This window comes from Pecten maximus, chromosome 1 (genome assembly GCF_902652985.1).
Source record: "Pecten maximus chromosome 1, xPecMax1.1, whole genome shotgun sequence".
Lineage (NCBI taxonomy): Eukaryota > Metazoa > Mollusca > Bivalvia > Pectinida > Pectinidae > Pecten > Pecten maximus.
In genome coordinates, this window is record NC_047015.1 from 57,009,206 (window position 1) to 57,034,747 (window position 25,542).

The 25,542-nt window shown below is 36.3% G+C and overlaps 2 protein-coding genes across 2 annotated transcripts; both read right to left on the reverse strand.

Annotated features, from left to right (window-relative positions):
• Positions 1-2,405: 2,405 nt before the first annotated feature.
• LOC117321509 (neuronal acetylcholine receptor subunit alpha-3-like) lies at positions 2,406-3,614 on the reverse strand. The gene has a single exon (XM_033875937.1). The coding sequence runs from the start codon at positions 3,612-3,614 to the stop codon at positions 2,406-2,408; it is 1,209 nt and encodes a 402-aa protein (XP_033731828.1).
• A 13,869-nt stretch (positions 3,615-17,483) lies between these two features.
• Positions 17,484-19,586, reverse strand: LOC117321519 (rhodopsin-like). The gene is made up of 2 exons (XM_033875950.1): positions 19,399-19,586; positions 17,484-18,585 (listed from the first exon to the last, which is right to left on the reverse strand). The coding sequence occupies exons 1-2, from the start codon at positions 19,580-19,582 to the stop codon at positions 17,891-17,893; spliced, it is 879 nt and encodes a 292-aa protein (XP_033731841.1). The 5' UTR covers positions 19,583-19,586; the 3' UTR covers positions 17,484-17,890.
• Positions 19,587-25,542: the final 5,956 nt, after the last annotated feature.

Genomic DNA, 25,542 nt, shown 5'->3' on the forward strand with positions numbered 1-25,542 from the left:
GACATAAAGGCTCATTATATCGTACACAATGTAACATCATTCAACTTTATTAACAAATTGACGATCATTTTATAGTGATTTGTTAATTTCCGGAAATCGCAACCCTTCTATAATTGTAAATTGAATTGTCTGTTCATTCGTTCTGTCATTATCAGTGATGCTAGTAATTGCAGAAAATCAATTGCTGCATGAACGAGAGAGAAATACATTATTAGACTTTGATAATTATTGATTATGGTTTTTTTTAGATCATTCATACATATATAACATTGTAGCCCAATTAACGAAGGAAGACAACTTTTTGACCCGTGCCCTGACCGGGCCTCGAACTCACGAGCTACGGCACCCAATCGCCTAGCCAGAAATACCCACAGAACATACCGCTGCGCCAAATCGGCGTTCTTAAAAAGAAAGTTTAGTTTAAACAACATTTATTTGAAATAAGTAATACAATACAGTAAATCAAAAGTATACAAGAGGATTTGGTAACAAGCTTCAATGGCGCAGTGATAGTCGGCCCGATATTCTGACATGATTATTGTTGAAGTCGTCTATTAGATGATATGAATACCTGGATCGAAATGTATTTATATATATGGATACATGTATATAACATTGTAACCCAAATGACGAAGGAAGACAACTTTATGGCCCGTGCCCTGATCGGGCTTCGAACTCACGATCTACGGCACCCATTCACCTAGCCAGAAATACCCACAGCACCACACATCCGCGTTCTCAATAAGAACTTACTCAATTATATACACTTTCTCTTTCTGTCATGTTTTTTATACAGATATTTGTATATTTATTTACAAATTTATATTGTTATTATTCATTCACCAGATTATTTGGAGTGTGTATCCCCAATGTACATGTATTGATATATTATATAAGTGTTAAATTTCGAGTCAAATGTAAAATATGAGTATATATACATTTATGTGATAATTATTAGTATTGATATGCATATTTAATATCAATCCCATCCATCCTAATTTCTTTTCAAAACCTCCTGATATGAAATAGTTAGTCTGAGCATGCGTTAATTCATTTGTATGATTGTTTGCTTTATCAGTAAATAAATTTCCCAAGCTAGTCTGATAATAGCAACAACAGGTTTGGCTTTACTTCAGTCGTTACGACGTAAGCACCAAATAAATAGTGGAAAACGGGAGATAACTCTGGTTCTAGACGAGAAACATTTCATGTTCGGCATAGCCGTATACTATTCTTTTGACCCCGGGATATGATGCGACAGGTGGCGTTACTGGTCAAAATGAAGTATGTGATTGGTCAATGTAGCGGGAAATGCAAAATGCAGAATGCACTTAAAACGAAACAATGTTAAGATTGAATGCAAGCTGAATGAGTGGATCTATCTTTTTTCAAATGATACTTGAATACAATTATTTTCATGATTGAAATGCAGTCTTATTATCACCAAAAATGATTCAAAATTATATTAATTTATTATCTGTGCTGAAACGCATTAGTTCGTTAATTTATTTCACCAGCAGTTTTACATTATAACTACCAGCATTAAAATTATGCCCTTTATCTTTTTAAAAGATATTTCTTGTTTTGTTTTGTTTTGTTTTGGTTTTTTTTGTTTATTTTGCTTCTCCTTTCTCTCAGTTTTGCTCAAATTTAAACTCATATTGCCTTAATGTATGATCAAACGCCGATTGCTATCACTTTGGTTTCCTTATAGCTGAATTTCAACGAATTATGATCGGTAAAGTGCTTGTTACTGTAATAGGAAGGAGTAATGGAAAATACCCTGCCCGTGCCAGGCTTCGAACTAAGGACCTTTCGCTCTCAAGGCAAACATCCTACCTCTAGGCCAAAGAGAAAATGCTCTCTAGTCTGAGCTAGTAAGATGACCTTAATGATACTTTTACAGTTACCTAAGAACAAGTTGAGAAATGCGAATGAAAAAAAATGTTGTATGTTTTTCTTTCTTTTTTCAGACCTAGACTGCTCTAATATATGTTTTCCTTTAGTAAAATTCCTTTTGTGAATTGTGATTTTATTTTTAAAAATTAAAACAAAAAAGAATCAAAACAAAATAAAAAAAACCCAAAAAACAAACAAACAAACGATTTCTTAAATTTACCTTAATGACTATTTGGTTTGTTCTAGTTTAACGGTCGTGCCTGGTTTTGGAGGTGGAGGAAAGCCGGAGTACCCGGAGAAAAACCACCGGCCTACGGTCAGTACCTGGCAACTGCTCCACGTAGGTTTCGAACTGGCAACCCAGAGGTGGAGGGCTAGTGATAAAGTATCGGGACACCTTAACCACTAGGCCACCGCGCCCCCTCCTTAATGACTACAAGATACATCCCGGCAACAACTTAAAACTTACACATGATTCCTAGCTGAAACATTTCCAGAACATGGACCTACATTGACGATAAGTACACCGTCGCGATTATGGTACCAAGAGTAAAAGTAATATATATAAACTTGAGATAAAATATGTCCAGGACGTCGACTACACGTTTCCAATCAACTGTATTGTCATCTTTGTTTACCCTCGAAACCTGCATGTTTTCGGCATCTCCGACCACGGCGACTTCCGGTTTGACCTTTCTGTAACCGGAACAGGATAGAATGTTAATCAGTCTCACAAGCCAAAGAGGCACGGGGACATCGTCTTCTCGGTGGTACATGCGAAGCTGGAAACAGTTCAAAACTGCGATCCAACCACTGAAAACAAGCGCTCCGAAAGTCACGAATGAAAGGGCCGCCATTGGACTAGATGTCTGCGGCAATGAAGCGTTGATAACCATCATGAATACAGTGTATGACAGTAACATGGTCAAGGTGTATCCGGACCTTTCTCCACAGTCACAGGGCAGGATAAAGACAAGCGGGTTGAGGAAGCCGAGGAAATATACCGGAATCAACGTGTTCACTATGTGGTACAGTGGAAGTCTCGTTAACATGAGACTAATCGTCAGAAAAGGATATCCATTTTTATTTATAGATCTCAGTTCGGTTTTCGTAACTGTCCATTCCCCATTCAGTTCGTAATACGTGTAATCGAGTTCTGCAGCAACTGCAGTGAGTAGTATATCATTAGCCATGTACATCCACGGTAGTATTTCCAGTGAGCAGTTTTGGACGTCAAAAGGAAATTTGGCTACATCCGGCGAGCATTTGACTTTCATAATTCCCCCGGGCATCATTTGTACGTCCCCATTAAACATAATAGATACTTTGAAAGTACCACTGCCTATTGGGACAAATGTATCTGCGGCTTTCACATTGAAGAGCTCTGGAGCCCAAACTTTAGATTGCGGGATGATTATATAGCTTACGTTATTGTAAGTAGAAGCGTTCCAAATCAGCGCTTCATCTTTCCATTTTAATCCCAGAACAATTACAGACTCAAGGGTCCCCGCAACTTCGTCAAAGTCGTTGATGGCTAATAGATAGCCCATAACTTCTATGTTCAAAACACTATTTGCTGTTGACACAGGGCGAACCTCTTTTGTATATCCGGAGGTTATGGCGGTGTAAATGTCCTTTTGAGTGGTGGAAGCCGCAAAATCAGCAACACGAAAACACGAAAATAAAACGAAAAATACGTAAACTCTGTTCGCCATTTTCGACCCGGGGATTCTGGTTGCGCGGTGTTGATGTTAAATCGCTAAGTGTCTGTTGTGTGGACGCGCCAATAGTTTATATAGGGATTCAATTAATGATTTCAGATCTTGTTAAGGTAGATTGAGTAACTGTTAATTGTTATCGCGCAGATAAGAATCACGCTATCAGCCAAATCTTTAACGTTGTTTTGTATATCTTCATGCATGTGCATGGTCTAATAAATCAATGATTACAACCGACAGGCTCTTTATACGGGTGAATAATGTCATTTAGTAAAACAAGATACTGAACAGTCATTTTAATATCACATTTTATAAAGGGGGAGGGGTTATAATCAAGGGGTAATATTTGTTCAATATTTCAGAGAAGATACAAAATCGTTCGATATATTATTTATAGATTTTTTTAATATGCAAAAACATGTAGCACTTTCTAATACATTATCGGTATTATGAAATTTGGAAGTGTAACATTTCTGGTTTTTATTATTCAATGATAACTTAATCTTGCTTGAAGCACCCATTTTCATCGGCCCAAACATACATAATGTTAAAAATGAGGTCGTCGTTCGAACGGCTAATAAAACATGTTATGGAAAACTTGGGGGGAAAAACGAATACATTTGTATATTCTCATTTGCGGTTTATGATCAAAGTAATCAAAGTACACCCCGTTTCATAACATAGAAAACGTATACAAGTTAATAATTTAATTAGTTAATGTTATTTCAAAGCAATGACAAATCTATTAAATTATAGACTATATACATTTCATTACTGTTGTGATCGTGTTGCTTTAACAGATTCTATCGTGAAGCGCACATATTGTGATACTTGAGGTATATAATTATATATAATGAGGTGTTATATAATGAAATACGTAACATTACCTATAACACGTGTTGATAATTGGGTCGAATTCCATATCAAATAAGATTATTAAATGTTATTAAGATGAGCGAGATATTGTTAGATCTTTGATAAGTCAACCGTGGTATTATTTTTTATTCATTTGACCTAATTAATTGATTTTAAGTGGTGGCATGAGCGAGACAGAGTATTGCGTAATGTCGATAAGATAAACTATGAAAATGTCTGTCTGTCTGTCTGTCTGTCTGTCTGTCTGTCTGTCTGTCTCACTCTCTCTATCTCTCTGTCTCTGTCTCTGTCTGTCTCTCTCTCTGTCTCTCTCTCCCTCTGTCTCTCTGTCTCTCACTCTCCCGCTCTCTCGCTCTCGCTCTCTCGCTCCCTCTCTCTCTGTCTCTCTGTCTCTGTCTCTCTGTCTCTCTCTCTCTCTCTCTCTCTCTCTCTCTCTCTCTCTCTCTCTCTCTCTCTCTCTCTCTCTATCTCTCTCTCTCTCTCTCTCTCTCTCTCTCTCTCTCTCTGAAAAAATGTGGATCTCAGAAAATTAAGTAAACATGCAATATGAAGAAAAGAATTTATGAGAACGTTCATGAACTTATAGACGATATTATTACGTTTATTTGACCCAAAATCGTACTGGAAACTTGTAAAACGACTCGTGAAATCAGGTGGACACTACCAAAACTTACTACAACGATGTCGATGAAGCCTGCAAATTCAATGACTATTTTTGTAGTATAAACCGTGTTAATGATGGTAATATTCTTACCCTGAAACCATGTCTGGTGTAGGGGCCCTACATCAGACATGGTGTCAGGGATAGAGGAAACTCGGGTTAGTAATATTTCACTTCCGTTGGTTGAATCTAAAAGTGATAAACGTTTTGTATTTTTGCGATTAAATCATTCAGAAATTAAAGATATTTTACAGGTTTTAAGGCTCGGGAAAGCTTCGGAAGGGGAGGGGATCCGTCCTCATGTGCTGAAGTATACTGCTAATTCTTTCTGCACACCACTTGAAATACATGTACTTTTCAATATATTACTCTCCTCGCGTATATATCCAGTTAAGTGGACATTTGAAACTGTTATGTCGCTTTTCAAAAAGGGAAATCGACATACGCCATGTAATTATAGACCTATATCATTACTACGTGTATCTACAGTTGGTTCGAGCGGCCGGGGTGGCGGAGTGGTTAATGTGTCCCGACACCTCTGGGTTGCGAGTTCGAAACCCACGTGGGGCAGTTGCCATGTACTAACCGTTGGCCGATGGTTTTTCTCTGGGTACTCCGGCTTTCCTCCACCTCCAAAACCTGGCACGTCCTTAAATGACCCTGGCTGTTAATAGGACGTTAAACAAAACAAGCAAACAAACCAAAAGTGTTCGAGCGTGTAATATATATATATATATTTTAAATTGCTCATTTTAAAATATGTACGTATTGCCTTAGAAGAATAAAAACATACATGCATTTTTCTCTGTGATATATCTAAAGCTTTTGATCGTATTTGGCACAGGGGCCAAATAGCAAAATTAGAAGCATACGAAAGAGGTATGGTTGTTTTCCGCTGATAGTCTGGGCTAAATATACAGGTAAAATATCACGTGACCCTAGTGATTCCCCCACTACCAAAATAGATCGTCATGGTCAATTGGTTTGGTTTGGTTTGATTTGGTTTATTTAGTTTAACGTCCTATTAACAGCTAAGGTCATTTAAGGACGGCCTCCCGTGCGTGCGACATGCATGCGTGTGGTGAGTGCGTATGTGTGTTTTGGGAGGCTGCGGTATGTTCGTGTTAAGTCTCCTTGTGATAGGCCGGAACTTTTGCCGATTTATAGTGCTACCTCACTGAAGTATATTGCCGAAGACACCCAGCAGCAGACCCCACCCGGTCACATTATACTGACAACGGGCGAACCAGTCGTCCCACTCCAAACATGCTGAGCGCTAAGCAGGAGTAGCAACTACCATTTCTAAAGACTATGCATGATATGGTATGTCTCGGCAAGGGGACAGAACCCAAAGCCTTCCTCAAAGGGGCGAACGCTCAACTAAAGGCCAAAAGTGAGGCATTGTCAAGGGTGACATTAGGAAGAAGAAAGTTGTTAAGAAGGAAGAGAAAAGATAATATCCCAAATTTAGTCGCCTCTTACGATCATGCAATGGGGGCAGCAGGTACAATTCGTACGCCCTACCTGCAGGGCAGCTTAAAAGATGTCAAGCGAAAGAAGCGACTGACATGGTGTTTAGAAAAACGGCGATGGACTGTAAATAAACAATGGGAAAATGTTATATTCAGTGATGAATCCGAGGTGATGATTGGATAAACCAACCGGGTTTACGTGTGGAGACCGGCAAATGAAGCTTACCGTCCTGAGTGCATGAGTGTCGGAAGGGGACGGACGATTTCTGTTATGGTGTGGGGGTGCATCAGTTGGTTTGGACCTGGAACTTTGTGTCATGTACAAGGAAATATAAATGCTCAAAAATATATTGACATATTAGATGAACATTTATGGCCAGTTTTAGCCCGTCATTTTACTAACCAAAGATATATGTTTCAAGATGACAATGCCCCCGTCCATAGAGCCCATATAGTGGAAAGATGGAAACATGAAAACGGTATCCGAGGCATGTTATGGCTAGCTCAATCACCGGACATCAATATTATTGAGAATATTTGGCTCAAAATCAAAATGGAACTGCAAAAACAGGCCGCCAAAATCAACACTTATCAGTTGTTCCAATCTATACTCGCCGTATGGCAGAATTTATCCTCGGAATATGTGCAATCTTTATTTAATTCGATTCCCAGGAGAGTAATGGCATGTATACGTTCCAAGGGGCACCTGACCAAGTATTGAAGGCAAATATGTGTTGTTTTTTTTCAAAAAGCGCTTCTTGTATTCCAAGCGAGACAACTCGAACTAAAACGCCAGCCATTTTTCCGCGAATACTTTTGGCACGGCGCTGATATATATATATATATATAAACTGGTAGGGTTTTGAAAATTGCATGAATACACAATCTGATCAAGTATATAGAACCACACAAACATGTGCGAGACAAGCTATGCTGTTCTCCAACAGCTCTTGTTTATATTTGGAGAAAAACTTTGTAGCATTTTCCCGTATATAACAAATACCACGTGTTGACTTAATTGATGACATACGAGAAACACTATTATATGTAATTCTTGTTTACTACAAAGCAAAGGTCACTCGTGTAAAGTTCTTTATTTTTCTGATCATGTCATATCCTACATCAATTTAGTATTTCTTTTAAAACATTATGCTACAATTATCCCGTATTATTTCTAACAAATATGCATTCTGCTGAAGTGTGTCTTAGACCTTTAGACGAGATTGATTGTTTCCTAGCATAAAAAAAAAAAAAAAAAACTATTGTTATGCGTCTCCGTGCTGGTAGGATTTTGGACAATTTTTGTAACAGAGCGTATAACTAATTTAATTAAAATCACTGCCTTTGGGTATGTGATCAAGTACAAAATCTTATTCAGTATTCGTATTATTAAACAAAACAGGTGGTTGGATGGCATAGTGGTAATACACTTGCCTTTTACTTAGGCGGGCCGAGGTTCGATTCTCCGATCGGACATGAAAAGGTATGGGGTCACCTGTCCGACCACGTGAGTTTTCTCCAGGTACTCCGGTTTCCTCCCACAGTAAGACCCCTCACCCGCTTAATCCAGGCCAACAAGCGAGATTAATGTAAGTTAATATAACTTGTTTCGCACTTGTTGTAAAATCAATAAAGTTTACATTTACAAAACAAGTGTCATTCGATTGAATAACAAAATTACGTTTCAATTAAACAATTAAAAGTAAATGAAAGACGTGTACAAGTAAAACCATATTAGCAAATCATTTCTTTTTTAGTGATCAGGATCTGCAAGCGAAACATATTTCTTGTTTCGCAGATGCAACGATTGCAATTAAGCACAGTCATTGCATATTTATAAAATGAATAAGTGTTATTACCGAATACCAATCTTCCTAAAACACTGCAAAATAAAGACACACTATACCTAGTTATATTGAAATTATCAAACTTAGTGAAGTCTTAACAGTAATAAGTTGTTTTAGCAAGCCATGAATATAAATATAATCCTATTTCGCTTTACATGCTTGCGTTATAAATAATGTAATTTTATGTAAGGTTTCCTGATATTGGACATATAGAACTTTTTTTAGAGTTTTTGTATTACATTTTTCATGTAGAATCAAATATCGGTTAATATGGTGTTTTCTAGGGTTGATAAATCCAGATGTTGTCCTCAGCCAAAGGCTGTAATTGTATATAATTTGTGCTATAGACAAATAAACAATTATATCAGTGCTGTGCAGTATACACCGAGTGATTACGTCACAAGTTCAGATGTGGGCAGATATGTGAGTTCTACGTCATCAGATATCGTCCACATTTAGTAACACAATCTTCGTGATGATATAATATGGGTGGGGTGGTGAGAATATGTATAGGTTTCTACACGACACGATATTCAGACAGTAGGCTTATGGATAAAAAAGGAAGAGACATTTCAAACGATACAATCGAGAAATGCTCACAAAAGTCACGGTTTAGCTACATATATAAAGTGGGTGCGGTATTCTATTTATAAGCTTTGAGATTAAACGTAATTACAAGGTTTCACGACAAAGGAATTTGAATGTTTGTGACACTTAATGCCTAATATCGTAACAATATATTACCCAGTATGGCTTTGAATGCGATCAAAGCTTTCACACGATATACATTATTGAAATAATGTTTTAAATCTATAATATATCACTTATGCTTTGATTTGCAGGGAAATTTAAAATAATCTACATCCATTAGACAGTAGTGTAACACGTCAACTAATTTAAACACACTTAATGACAGAATAATTGAAATTGCGGCCGACAGCATCTTTGGTACATTTGGGATCTTACCCTTCCAACAGACTTTTGGCATACTCATGGGAACAAACAGAGCCTTTCTCCTTGTTGTTTCGTCTTTGTATCGATACGAGACAGATATGAAACATAAAAAAGGAAGAACAAACCTTGTTGAAGGCCTAAATATCGTCTTTCAACTTCACGTATTAATATATCAGGCGTATTTTTAAAGCTAAAGTGTTGTTGTTTTGTTGGGGTTTTTTTAATTTAATTTTTTTTTTTTTTTTTTTTTTTTAACTTTTTTCTTTTAACTGAGTGAGATTGTTATAACTTGATAAGTTTTCGAAAACTGCATCTAATACATAAATACATCCTTCTCTGTCCCGAAATATAAATCGTATCAGTTTATAGCCAATCAACACTGGTGCTGTTAGTCATGATGGATGTATTTCGGGCTGTGACGTCACACGTGTGGAGCGTGTATGTGGGAAATTGGCCTAACCCCAATTAAATCAACACAATTTTCTCTCTTACACAAAACAACATCAATCAATATTTCCCAGACATTGACTTGATTTACATGTATTAGAAATGACCTCAATCTCCTGTATATAGGCTTAAGACTACATTTTACGGGCGGAGAAAAACACGAATAATAGAGTCATTAATTTTTTAACAAGAAACATCTTTAAAAAGATAAACGACATAGTTTTAATGCTGGCGGTTATAATGTAAATGTAGTTTGAATCATTTTTGGTGATAATAAGACTGCAAATGAATCAGGAATATAATTTTATTAATGTGTCATTTGAATAGATACATCCACTTATTCAGCTAACATTCAATCTTAACTTTGTTTCGTTTTAAATTTGCATTTTGCATTTACCATTTACCACTATATTGACCAACCACATACTTCATCTTGACTAGTAACGCCACCTGTCGCGTTTTATCCGGGGACCAAAAAACAATAATGTCATTTTTTTTTTAGTTTCATCGGGGTATGAAACTAATTTTGTTTGCAAACTGTATGACATCAACGCTTATAATTAATTTTTGAAAATGATTTTCTAATTTAAAACATTTTTTTATGTACAATTTTACTGGTTTTAAATGGGACTCTTTTTCTCAAATCAATACGCAACGTCAATTGTCGTATTGTGACGTTACATTTTTCGCGCCATTCTCGGAATTTCTTTTATAGAAGAATGAAGAGAATGTTTCGACCAATCAAATTTGAGTATTTACCATGAAAACAAGGAAAAATTAATTATACGGCTTTGCCGAAAAAAACTACATGTCGGAATATGTTAAAATATTGCGATAGATATTCCACAATAGCAATTACTTTAAAGATGCTAACATTTTAGACAACACCGTTTAATACTTTGACACGATTGGTAACCCGCTGTTCCGACTCATCTGCTCATATTTTGATTACTTTCGCTTGTTTGGAGATAATTAACTAGAGATAGAAAGGTTTCAATACGCATCATAATGAAAAGGACTGGGAGAATCGATCGATTTTTGGAATGAGGATGGAAATGAAAAGCATGTTTGTCTTGGAACTCTTTTCCCGTTTGAGGACTGTTCAGGTTAATTGGTTAAAATCTAACATCTACTGTAGATTATAAATGTCTCGAGTAGACAAGTTAATCAGTGGGTGGTCGAGGGCGCAGTCGTTAGACACTTGCCTTTCACTTAGGCAGCCGGGGTTCGATTCCCCGATCCGACGTGAACAGGTTTGGGGTCTCATGCCCGACAACCTAAATCCGGGCCAACAAGTTTGATTAATATACATTTGTATAATTGTGTTTTATTTATTTATTTCCTTTTTTTTGTTTTTGTTTTTGTTTTTTGTTGTTGGTTTTTTTTTGGGGGGGGGGGGGGGGGGGGGGGGGGGGTTGTTCTTGTTTTTTTTTTTATTTATTTATAATTATTTATCTATTTTTTTATTTTTTATTTTATTTTTATATGAAAAAATAAAAAAAATGTACTGTTTTGAGTCTCTTTTTGTTTACAAATTTCATCTGTAACTAAAGTAAAAAGTTGTACGGCTAGGAATGCCAGTGATATGAGGAAAATGGGATTCTTTTATACCAATTTTGATGTGCATCTGCCATATATTACTCCTGACTTAATATGGTTATGGGGTTCGTGACCTTAAGTTTACATGTAAATATCACATTAATTATAACTACACAAAGATAATTGAATACAACCAGTATTACATGAGCAATGGTATAGATAACATCCAAGTTGTTTAGAGAACCGAGGTATATCTAATTACTGGCAAATTAACTAACATGTGTACATGTAGATATGATTATTTACAGGTTCTATGTGACGTATACAAACTACTATTGGACATACAGATTACAGTACATAACCTATACCATGAGCCATGCTCTCTTGCTCGAAACGCCAGTTGTCGCAATATTTTCAAGTAATTTCTCAATCATTAATATATTGCAAAGCATTGCCCCAACTACCAAGAACTTAATTGGAACACAAAGATCAATGCCAGATATTAAGATATAATATATTACCCGTTGGGATTTGATTGATTGCTTCGTCTATCTTATGTAAGTATTCACTTATGACGTCACAACTAGATAGGTCACTATTTAGTACGAATGACATTCGAGAACAGTTGCGTTCTCCACGAAATCGCGCATACCTAATAAATAACACAATTTCTGCACCTAGTTTCTTAAGTATCTCATTTAACTTTATCTAGCTATTAACAATAATAAAAAATGTCATTCATAAACACTTTAAATGAAAATTAAAACATTTCTTAACCATGTCAAATGGATATATGCATAAACAGTCCCAACCAGAAATCCTTGACCCAACAGAACCTTAGGTCATTCTCTTACCTCGATGTTTACACTTTTAATCATATCCTTTTACGCTTCTGATATTATATAACAGAATGTGTCATGTTTTCCCCCCAACCTTGACACTTGATGTTGGTGGTTGGCAATACGCCATTTTATAGCGCATGGCTATTTATTGACTAATGTGTATTTTCAAGGGCACCGACCACATCGTCATCCGGTTTATATTTTGCTGTACATTTGGAGATGGCCTTTTGGTACAACCTGGCTGGAATGTTTTTCATATCGATCCCCTTTAGTAGCTGGATATACAGACTGCATGACGATTTTATTTTTGAGGTTACAGCTTCACTTACATGTATTTCCGTCTTAGTGTGTTGCGTATTTCTCCTCGTGTATATAAAGAGCATAGAAGGTCAGTGTCTTAAAATATAAGCTGTATTTTTGGCTCGAGACAGAAAGACAAAATTAAGTGACTCGCTAAGGCTCGCCACTTTTGTCTTTCTTTACCCTCGCCAAAATACAGCTTATATTTTAATACCCTGACCATGTATTCTATTTATCCTGTAACAGTCATAAAAATCGCTTTGAAGTGAAACGGTGTCAAAAATGATAGAAATGTGTTTTTTACATCACTGCCGTATACAGCATAAATATATATGGTGCGTGTATTCCGACAATGCGGTGGCAGTTGCAAGCTAGTATCCTACCACAATACGCCGTGTTATTCCACTCTCAAGCCATTGTATAAATGTGCCGACTGTTGGATACATATATTCTACTAGTGAAATATGACCAACTCCTGTCTTTTGATTGGTTAAGATATTTTGATACGTTGACCCGTGCTGCAATTGTTATTGACCTCATCAATAATCATATGACGTCACATCACCAAGTCCCGGCCGCCATCTGTGAACCTTATTTGCATACGCGAAATTGTAATTGGCCTCGTTTCCCTTTGATTCAAGCCGATATTATTGTGGTAGAAACAGGTCACACGACACGTGATTTTTGGATATGCAATTTATTTCACTCTCGTTAGTTATTTTTAAAAGTTACAACAGAAACTCGCTAAAGCTCGTGTCTTTTGTAACCTTTTAGAAAAAGAACTAACTCGTGTGAAATAGATTATTCAACAGAGTCTTGTTGTGTAATCTCTGTTTACGGTATACGCTTAGACTTGATCAACTTTGTAAAGATACAATTACGGTAATTAAACAGTTCCGAAGATGTTGAGAAGAAATTAGATTATACTGACGGATGTTCTCCAACTTTCATTTTGTTTTGCAAGGTGTTAATTTTTCGTTTGTCTATTGGTCGTTATTTTGAAATCGCCTGGGTATGAAGACGGATCTAAATTAATTTCGTTATTGGTATATTTGACTTACCGGAAATATAACAGCTTACATTAATCACGGGTGTTCGCCCGGATGGAAGCGCGCACAGGTTCTTACTGTGGGAGAAAACCGATGTACCCGCAGAAAATCCACGAGATCGGGCAGATGGCACCAATAACTTTTCACGTCCGATCAGAGAATCAAACCTCGACGGCCTGGTTGAAAAACATATGCGGTATCACTTGTGCTATCTGACCACCCGACGAACCGGGAATAAACTGATACAATGTTTTTTTTTTGTGTTAGAACTGCTTATTAATTCATTTTTTGTAAAAAATAAAAATTTGATTTTCAATGACCGAGTCAATTTTATCGTTAATATAGATCTTAAAAAGTGTAAATATAAATAATTAATCTAAATAAATCCAGAATAAAACGGATAAACCTTTTATCTGATTGCCCTTTTAAACACAGAATGGATCAAACAATATCTTAATGAAAGCAACCGCCATGTACATCCGAAGCTTAAAACCGTACTTATTATCATATTCGAAAGACATATCAGATATTCTTTGTCAAAGGCTTCTTCTGATCAATAAACCCATTATTTGCTGTGAAATGACCATTTTGACAATTCCTGTTGTAAGGCATACATGTATATTGTTCTGCCGCCATCAAATAACGCTCATTTTGGACAAGGTTGATTTTAAATTGATTTAAACATATTTTTATTGTTCAATATAACAACAAGGATAAGGCACATTAGTTATCTCAACTAAGAAACGCCTTCTCCCAAAATACATTGTATATCTATAACATATCTACAATAATATACACTATCACTAATTAAGTTTTCTAGAGTTAGATATTTGTTAAGAAGAGGAGAGCTGAAAAGCCATGAAGAAGAAAAGAATAACAAAAAAAAGGGGGGGGGGGGGATCTATTGAAGTGAAATATTCTTAAGTGACCTTAGAACCGATACTAATTTTAATATAGGTCTGTACGGATTTAAAAATATATCCGTTTTGCACGTCTGACAGGTTTGGAGAACCACAAAGAACAACATTGATTGTGACATTACAATATGGAGAGATGTTGTTGAATAAAATTTCACGTTGTCTTCTATATAATATACATTCTAAAAAATAATGCACAACATTTTCACATTCATTTCCACATTCACATGATGGATCATTAATTATATTAACTCGAAACAAGTAATATTTTAAACTGCTACAAGCATGTCGCAACCTTGTATGTAAAACATTTAACTTTCTGTTTCCTACATGATAAAATAAAGGCAACGGGTCAATATTGTGTTGGATTTTAGATTTAAAACAACTGATGGATGGTTGCTCTCTAACATCGATTGGTAAATTGTTCCATAACCTAACAGTAGACGGAAACAAAGACTCATAAGAAATGGATAATCTATTATTTTGGACGGTGTAGTTTTTGTTATTTCTGACATTATACATATTACGCTCCCCTACTCTTGGAGGAACGACAAGGTTTGATGCCAAAGCCAGATTATTCCACGGCAAATTATTGGCTTTCTCCGATCGCATTTATTAGGTTCGGATAAGATTAATATACCGTTCATTGCTCTTAAATTGACACGATGCCATTAAGGAAGCACCACTTAATCCAGGAGAAAGGATCGGTACAGTACAGTAGGTAGTCGTAAGGCTTCAACAGGGTAATATCACTCATTTGTCATCTTACGTGGAACTAGATATATATTGGTTTATAAAATAGACTGCGTAGGTCATATAATGTAGGCCAATGTTGATTGTGAAGATCAACAGGTCCGCAGAAACGAAGAACAAGATTTATCATAAGACACGCTGAGTTGGTTGAAATACAAAGTAAGTTATTTTTTTTAAAGAAGGTCAAAGTTGAAGGTCAAGGTCAACATGCTCGCGGAAACAAGTAACACACATGTCAAGAAACCGTAACCGATTTCAGACAACGATGGAGACGGCACGTCAAGGTTTCATGGTTCTCATGGTCGGCCAATGTGTCAACGAACGGTTAGAAATAGATTGCGGAAGTTTCATTTAAGGTAACGACGTCCCTATGTGTGTCCGCCAACGTCGGATGCAATGGCTGCTTGCACATGCACTCACTGGCATCGTTGAAATTTACGTGAGGGGAAAATTTTCACTAGTTACGCGGACTCCTTTTGTTCGCGAAAATTTCCCCAGCGCGTATTATTTTGATATCAATTTGCGTAATCTTGAACTACAACCAAAAGTTGTTCGATTGCGAAAATTACCTCCACGCGTATAGTTTACGTATTGAAATCGCGAAATTAGGCCCCCGCAAAAATAATCACGTTTACAGTAATCGGTTTCGTGAGACGCGTGTTGTTCACTGACGAATCTCGTTTTATGTCGTGGTGAGCGATATTCTGACGCATGCGTAACGGAAATCGACAGATTAGGGGGAGTGTATTTTATGTTATGGTTATATTAAGGCGTGAAAACACCTCACATGGTTACCCATGGTAAACTTACAACATTAAGATATCAGTATCATATCTTGAGACCATACGTTTTCCTTTTATCCATCAACATAACCTTACATTTCTGCAGGACAACGCGAAACCCCATGTTGCTCGGGTTTGTCGTGACTCTCTCACTCAAACAAGTTCTTAATTGGGCACAATCTAATTAAAATTAGACTTGTTATTTTCACCCCCTACGAAACTCTACGATACACTGCAATATAAGATCTAACGATACCACGTAGGAGCTCATCACAGCATGACCTTTGAGCTTCAAATATAAGCCAATGAAAACTGTTCAATGACGTCATTAATCAGCCAATGACAAAGCGTCTTATACGAGCCTTCGGTTGCGTTTCCTTAGTGTTTACGACTCAATTCAGCGCTTGATTTGAAATACATACGCAAAATTAAATAATTTCACAAACATAACTGCATTATGTTAATGGCCACGATAATAAAGATATTGCTAATCCTCTGGACGTTACATTGAAAGAAGAACAGAAAGCATTTAAAAAATATCTAGTCGACAGGACGGATTGTGTTGCCAACTGAATTTCAAAAATCGTTACCGCACTGCAGTACACGTTATAATTATACAGTAATCCCTTTCAGACTAACTTTTTCGCGACGCTGTTGCCTTCACTGTCTTTCCCTCGTGCGATGAAGGGAAAACCAATCAGACAGCACATGTCTGTTAAATAATTAATTCGTTGAGGTTTCTTGGTGAGCCGGAGTGGGCGAAGCCATGTTGTTTGCCGTTGCTCTCGACCATCGCAATACCTCAGGAACGTTGCTTAAGTGTTTATGCTTCCAAATAAGGAAATCACATCGGACTATTTCATAGGCGGCGCGTTGATTGGCTGAGCTCAAATGTCATGCTGAGATGAACTCCTACGGGGCATCGTTAGATCTGGTATTGTAGTGTATCGCAGAGTACCATAGGTGAGAGGAAAATTACAAGTCTGATTTTAATTAGATTGTTATTGGACACCATCTAGGCCAGATATGTCCCCGAATCGAACATTTGTTGCACGAGCTAGAGGAGTGGAATAATATCCTTCAAATGACAATAAACATCTTGATGAGGTCAATGCTAAGGAGAGTTAAAGCAGAGACTAATACCAGGGTTAGGCATACACGCTACTGATTTGGATCAGGAAAGGGCGTAGGGTACCCTTGTTTTAAAGCTGTTCGCGCAAACACCGTCAGTGATAGGACCACACAAATCATTCAAATGTATTCAGTAATGATGAAATAATCGAGAAACCCACACCATGACCACTTCATGAACGATTTATGTAAGATAATTACAATTGTAAATAAACTTACGTTTTTTCGTAGGTCTGTATATCAATAACAAAACAAGCTATCGTCCAACATACGTTTTGTTTAATGATACACTCAGTCAAGTGGTAACATGGTTTTTATGTTTCAATGGTTCTGTTCATTTGATCCTTATAAATATTTTTTCTTGTCTCTATTATATAAAAATAAAATTGATGATTGTGACATTGAGTCGAAGTTTCAAGATGAAACCAAATATTTATCTTTAAGACGAGTGTACACATGTTGTATTTCACAAAGAAACCCGTAGTTATCGTAAGCTCTTTCGACGTTAGTCCAAAAAAGAGACCGTAATGATATTGTTACATGATGCTCTTAGCTATCTGTATATCTGTTTAAAACTTCACGGGAAATCAGTTCATGCCGATGTAGTTTATGTACAATTTGTATACATGTATTCATCACTGCCTTTCAGTAATTATTCTGTATGTATTTGCAATCACCATCAAAAGCTTTTCATTAATTAGAGTCATAGTTTTGGAATTTTAACAGTTGAAAGAGTGCATCTTATCACTGATCTGATATCGTGTCCTATTTTGTTCCTGTACTTTTCATGACAAAGAGCATATAGAATGGGGTTGATTGACGTCGAAAGCTTTGCACAAAATCCCGGAAGTGCTGATGTCATCGGAGTGACAAGCATAGCGTTTCCATAGCAACCAATAATTGATATAACAGCATATGGTAACCATGCCAAACAGAACACCAAAGTTATAATCAAAGCAGATTTCGCTACCCTTGTCTCCCGGTCAAGCCGTTTTGATCTTAAAAAATGTTCTTTTTTAAGTCTGTCCATCATTTGTTCATGACGTCGAACTTTAACAAATATTGAAATATATGAAAAAAACAAAAGACAGACGGGTATGTGGAAAACACAAACTTGTAAAGAAACGACAAAGGATTTGGTTGACTTATCCTGTGAGAGAAAGTCAAACGTGCAGGAAGTCTGACTGCCTTCAATTATGTATCTTCCCCATCCGACTAACGGCATTATCGCCCAAAATATTCCATAAAGCCACGTGAATATTATCAATGCAACTAACTTCCTTTGAGTCATTTTCCTAGAAAAGGCTATGACGGCGCATCTCTCTATTCCAATCAAGGTTAGAGTCATAATCGACACTATACTGGTTCCTGCACCGAGGAACCCATACACCATGCAACCTGTAATACAAATTGAATTATATTAGATGATATTCAAATTCACCATGAGGATATATTTCAAAATATTATCCATGGCCATTTTCTCTGTTTTATGAGTAATAGATAATTTTCACTCAAAGGTTTATATTGTTCAAGACATTGGGTGTGCTTTGTGTCGTTAAGTCTACGAAAACCAAGTGCCAAATAGAAATGATAGCTCACCAAAAACACTTTTTTGTGTTACCTAGTCTACGTCATGTCACCAAGTAGGTAATCGTTTTGGTTACAGATAAAGAACAATATAACTTATTTCATGTTAAAAGTTGTACGCACCTTAGAAAAAAATGGACCCATTGTTTAAACAACAAATTGATGTTATTTGACCTTTGTGGTGCTTTTTTTTTTTTTTTTTTCTTTTCTTTTTTATTCTTTTTTTTTATGTTTTTATTTCTTTTTTTTCTTTTATTTTCTCTTTTTCTTTTCCTTTGCCTTTTTTTCTTTTTCTTTTATTTTTCTTTTTCTTTTTTTTCCCTTTCTTTTTCTTTTTTTTCTATAACATATGATTCGGCTTATACCACGTAAACAGCAGGAAATGAGGTAAAGGACTAGAACGGAGGTCAACGTATATCGAGAGCGTCGCAGAATGTTCAGCTGATCCTGGATTGACATCGAGAGTTTAGCCCAAGGGTAAATATGAAAAGGGGTAATTACATTGTATCGAACGTTTCAGATTATATCAAACCATTACCAAAATGGTAACGGAATCAGGGGTACAATGCTATTTCTACAAAAGTAATGCAATTTAGAAGCCGTGTTATGTAAACTGTTTGACTCAAAAATAAACATGTATAATCTGTGGTTCAAAGATGTACGTTAATAGGGAATTTTGGTTACCAGTTCCTCCAAACACCCATTCCTGAGCAAGGCTGCCAATTCCTACAGCTGGTAGTGTCGCCAAAGACACCATGAAGTCAGCAATGGACAGATTCAGTATCAAGATATTGGAGGGACTCCTCATCGATCGAAATCTGAAAAACGCAAAACGCAAAGGCTGTGATTGTTGGGGGTTAATCGCACCATTACTACAATTATGGATGTAATGTAAGTATGATAGAAAAAACGTTATCCGTCTCTATTATGTCTCCCCAGGCACTGTTGTCGATATGGCTGTAATCATTTTTTTGTTTGGGCTACAGTACAGGAGTACTCTAGTCCACCATAACAACATTAGCAGGTATTGTAGCATCGTGCCGTCGACATTGATTGGAAAATCAATGTTTTTATTTATTCATCTCTATGAAAATGCAACTTCTAATACATTTTCGTAAAATGACCAAATAAATATAATATATGGAAAACAATAATATTATCACACAAAAGGTTAGGACTATATATACATCATCGTAAACAGCAGCAAGACAAAACAGAATAAACGAAGCAAACAAAACACAAACACAAACACAAACGAATTCGAAATGATAAACACCCAATATACCAAAACAAAGTGTACCCTTCGGAATAACGACATGGTCAATAGGCTTGTCTGGTCTTAAAATGGGTCATTATGTGTTGCACTATGTGAATAATATCGAGGATTATTTATATTCTTTCCATTAATTTCATTATAAACTGTTATTTCTTGTTCCCGAACTGGATAAAAAAGGAGTGGTTAATGTGTCCTGACACTTTATCACTAGCCCACCTCCTTTGGGTTGCGAGTTCGAAACCTACGTGTTTTTTTCTCAAGGTACTCCGGCTTTCCTCCATCTCCAAAACCTGGCTGTTAATAGGACGTTAAACAAAATAAACCAAACCAAAGAATAGAAAAAAAAAAAACTTTTATTCTTTATTGCGCACTTATAATAAAAATGTATTTAACGGAAGCAGTAAAATTACATAAGAATTAATACAAAAGCATAAATACAGATAGAGAGATCAACTTACAAGAGATTTATCGCATCTTCACAACACACATCTAACTTCACTACCCAATAAAAATATTGTATTGGTACATTTGAACTGGTAACATATTGGGGAAATGCTGCAATTTGCTTTCTTGATGTCAACCAACCTTGCTATCAACCTAAGAATCATTGAATTAATGAGACAAAATTCGAAATAAAGACCTCTTTATGTAGAAGTAATTTCCATGTAATTAACCAATGCTACTTGATTGCCCTCTACTCGATGCTATGTTGAATATTCCTAAAATCGTTATCATGAACTCACTAGGAAATAATTCATTTCGTTAACCGGTAATTAGTCATGCGTGCGCAATGCTCTTCAATATGCATAGCAGTTTTGCATATTTACTTTTTTTCGTTTACTTTTTGTTTTTTGCTGCATTGTTTCGTTTCGTATAATTATTTTAGTTCACTACTTGTGAAACCGTCGAGGAGGGAGAAGGAAGAGTACAGTCTTTCACTACGTCCGTTCGTCCTGCACGTGCGTGAGTACGTATGTACGAAACATACTTTTTGGTCAGCGTTCTATCCATTTAATTTCTTAAATGATTTTGATTCAACTTTACACAATTAAACAAGAACTATAATATCTCGGACAAGTTTGAATTTCATTGCTATTAGGGTCAAAGTGAACATATCTAATTTTAGAAGAAAAAAAACACTTTTCTAAACGTTTTAGCAGCTTTATTCCTTCAAGGGTTTGGATCTAATTTTAGAAACCTGTGAGGAACCATAATAGCCAGCGGGTGCTGGGAGGGGATGTGTATTGCTTTAGCAAAACCCTGTATATTTGTGGAACAAGATATCCCAATTCATATTGTAGGTGTGGTCAAAGAAGCAGAATAGTGTTACCCTGTCGAAACACCTAGAATACCTACCCATGTCGGTCATATCTTGTTGTCTTCGTAAAGCAGAATAAGCCGAATTTAATATTTCACTCATACCTCGCAAAATCTATGTGTATTTGTTATAATCATGATACATATGGAACTTGTAATCATTAATCAGCGTTCATTTTTCTGTAGGCGAATAGCAAATGCCATGTTTGGTTGCCATATGAATTGATCTTTCTTGATGGACGGTACTATTTCATCTCGTTCCTTCCCTTGGAATTGTACCATCCGGACAAACTCCACAAGTCACACGCTTATTACATGATTAACAAGTCTCTTAGGTCTTCAACCAGGGATTGTTGATGATGCAGATCTCCTTCTGCGTAAGGAAACAATCAATCTTTGATGCAATTACACTTCACAATGTCTTAAACAGACCAGTCATCTAAAAGTCAGTAATGTAACGAAAATGACAATAATTGATCCGGTAGTCACATTTTATATAAAAAGCAACAAGGATGTTAATTCCATTCATTATTTTTATCATTTGTACACAAATCAAGGCAACACTACCTGTAATCTATGTTTCCCTCGGGTCTTTTTTCATACCTTTGCAAACATTCACATGATCTAGATCTGCTGATCCCATGGTTCAAATGAGTGCTTTGAACCACATTTAAATATAGATTTCATAACAATGATACGCTTTTAATTTAAGTGAATAGCAATAGAGGACATAAAAAGATCAATAACGGTTAGCCCATATCGATACGTTCTCATTAAACTTCAAAGGAATACGAAAGGAATTGTAATTTTTCACAAACGGAGTCCTTCAAACGCTTGAAAGATATGCCTCTAATTGTTATTGGTTTCAAATACGACACGCGTTGTTTTCTTTTAAGCTAAACGCTTCTTCTTTTATTATCGAGCAGTTCAAAACGATAGATGCTCATTTCCAATTCCATTAGGGTCCTGTGAACTAATTAACATAGCTGAAGTAAAATATATATCTGATGTTTAGGCCCATACGATCACTGTTATCACCAAGTTTGAATGTTCTGACTTCTTCCCAAATTAACGTTATCGGATTTTATCCGTTCACAAGAAACATACGAAGAGGATTTTTTTCTTTCTTTTTTTCTTTCTTGCCGTTTTTTTCTTTTTTTTTTCTTTTTTTTTTTATTTCGGGAACTCAAATTGCACATGTCGATATTTCTCTTTCATATATATTTTAAAGCACTTTCAGATTTGATCGAAGAACACATATTCTTTTTTTGAGTTCAAACCGCAAAGCTTTGTGTTATCTACTTATCAATAATCATGTCGCTCAGACGGTTGAATCTTCTTGAATATCCACTTAAGTTTCGTCCATTTTTCTTCCAGTATTTTATTGATCGCAGACTGCATAGAAAGCTTGATGCGTCTCCATATCAGCCAAACAAACAGCTCATCTGTTTGACATGTCCAATTAATTCATTTCCTTAAGTAGTCACAGTTGAGTATACAAAACAATGGGGCAGAGTGTTTCTCACATACTTCACATGGTTATCCCGCGGTTACCAGGGAGAAGATTATAAGACTCTATCATATGTGGTTCATGTAGGATAGGGATATTCCACCCGAGGGGTCACAAAATGTGGTAAAACCCGAGGCTCCGCCGAGGGTTTTACCACTTTTGTGACCCAGAGGGTAAAATATCCCTATCCTACATGAACCACATATGATTGGGTATCTTTCTCTCATCCCCCAACCTAAAATTTGCAAAAATAGGCACTATCTGTCGATAGCTTTCTCAGATAGACTCCATTTTTTCTCAACCCAAACTTTTTTTCTCCTGCATATAATAAAAAAAGAACAGCGCCAATCGATTTACCATACCCATATATGCGAACGACGTTTGCTGTTCTAAAAACGAAGGAAACCATTCATTTCCACAGTCTAACGTTGTTTCAGCAGCCCTGTCATTGCAAGCGAAGCCAAATCACTTGATGTCGGCCAAGCTAGTGTGTCCTTTCGCGTGAAAATATAGTTCCATGTTTTATTAATAAAAAACAATAAAAGAACGTGTTACATAATTTATATCATAAATAAAAATAAATATTACATCTGGCCTAGCACATGGAGCAGACGATGTGTTTACAAATCTATAGGTAGATCTACATGTACTTTCGGTTCGGCGACCTACTTTTGTATCATTGCGCGCGCGTGGCTATCCTACACCGGAAGCGAGGTAATACACACACAGCAAGCATGGGTGTATTTACCTGGACAGACCAGTATGATACCGGTAGGGACGAGAGAAAAATCGATCCCACATAAGGGGGTACAGACAGCTGGCACGCACCATATGACGCTGCTCACAATAACCTTACGTCATTTTTTACGTTGAGTATCCATGTCATAAATTATGACGTCATTAAGTTTGACGCACATCTCAAGGAGCAATGCAGATGGCCAAATGAAAAACTATCATAAAAACTTACATTTGCTTGCAAGTATGTGAGAAAAATACATGTAGTATCGAACTTGGGTCTGTTCTGCGAACAAGGATATTTCAACCCTCGTGTAAACGTTTGGCTGGCCAGCACTCCGCAACTCTTGCACTCGGGTTAAATATATCACTGTCCACGGAACTGACCCATGTTAGATTATGTAAATACCTAACGCTTTGATTAGACATATGTATCCTGGAGCTGGTTTGCATACTTGATTAAGATTATTTCCTTTGAAGTCTGATTTATACATCAAGAATAATTAGCCATCTTAAAATGCTTTAAGATTGGGTTTGGTTTGGTTTGGTTTATTTTGTTTAACATCCTATTAACAGCAAGGGTCATTTTAGGACGTGCCTGAGTTTGGACGTGGAGGAACGCCGGAGTACCCGGAGAAAAACCATCGACCTACGGTCAGTACCTGGCAACTGCCCCACGTAGGTTTCAAACTCGCAACCCAGAGATGGAGGGCTAGTGATAAAGTGTTGGAACATCTTAACCACTCGGCCACCGCGGGGACACCTTAACCACTCGGCCTCCGCGGCCTATTTTTTTTTAAATAACATTTTTAAGATACATAATGCCAAAAATATACATTTGCAGTGGCAGTTGCCATCATACGTCTATAACATCAAGTTCCTTAGGCTATAAAACCCAGTTGGTCATGTGACATCAAAACCGTTTCCAATGCTGCATTTGCCCACCATACATATTTCATTTAACATAACAAATATAAGGCATTGGGATTCTTTCTTATATACCTACTACTCTAAATCTCTATAAAAGTTTTGACGCGGTACGGGCTCGCGATTATTCGTAAAAATGAGCCGAAATTGATGAATTTTAATGTAAGGAAAAACGTCTGTTTACGGAAACGGAGAAACATTTTTGGATAACTGTATTTCGCAAATATATATTGATTTTTATATCGATTTTTATAAAATTAATCAAAGGCAAGCAAAGATCAAGGATGCGTTAATAGCACTATTGCTATCTCAATTTTCGATTTTCGCTTGTTTTTTCTAAATCTCATTTCGAAAAATGTAATATGAACTTCATGTAAAAGCAAATTTCTTGTATTAACAATTATGTTGACTTCATTACGTCAAACATTTTAATTACAATAATGTCAAGACAATTTTGATTTGAAAAGTCATTAACCCAGGTAATCTTGTGTAATATCTAATCAACCCATGGTCGTAAAAAAATGATAGCCATTCCTTGGTGGTATGTTTTATCTAAAAATAACGATTTGATTAAAACCTTACGATTCCTTGTCTTTTCGGTAATGAGCCAAAGAAAGAAGGTAAAAAATATATGACCGATTTTAATCTGTTTACTTTGGTGATCGTTTTCTGCGACAAAATATCCACCATTACGGTAATCATTTTAAACTCGGTTTCGTGCTTACATCGCATTGCGACAAAATATGTAATTTTGCAGAACATGTCTTTCCCAACCAGATTTTTTTCTTTCCTTTTCATTTTTTTTATTTTAACCAGTTAATGTTTCAGTGATATTTTTTTTTTTAAATCTTTGCAGCAAGCTTAATGCATCGGCTATACAGATAGCTATATCTGATTTTGGTCTTCTTTAATGAAGTTTGCTTCTGGGCCAACTGTTTTATTCAACTGTATTTCCCATTCTTGTCCAAGTGTTTCATTCAACTGTATTGCTTGGTTAATGAAG

What these genes read in the sequence shown, in the direction of transcription:
- LOC117321509 (XM_033875937.1), bottom strand. Translation starts at nt 3,614, where the DNA reads ATGGCGAACAGAGTTTACGTATTTTTCGTTTTATTTTCGTGTTTTCGT.
- LOC117321519 (XM_033875950.1), bottom strand. Translation starts at nt 19,582, where the DNA reads ATGAGGAGTCCCTCCAATATCTTGATACTGAATCTGTCCATTGCTGAC. An exon ending in GATTATACATGTTTATTTTT is followed by an intron (nt 18,586 to 19,398) that starts GAGTCAAACAGT and finishes TTTGTATTACAG; the next exon opens with GTTGCATGGTGTATGGGTTC.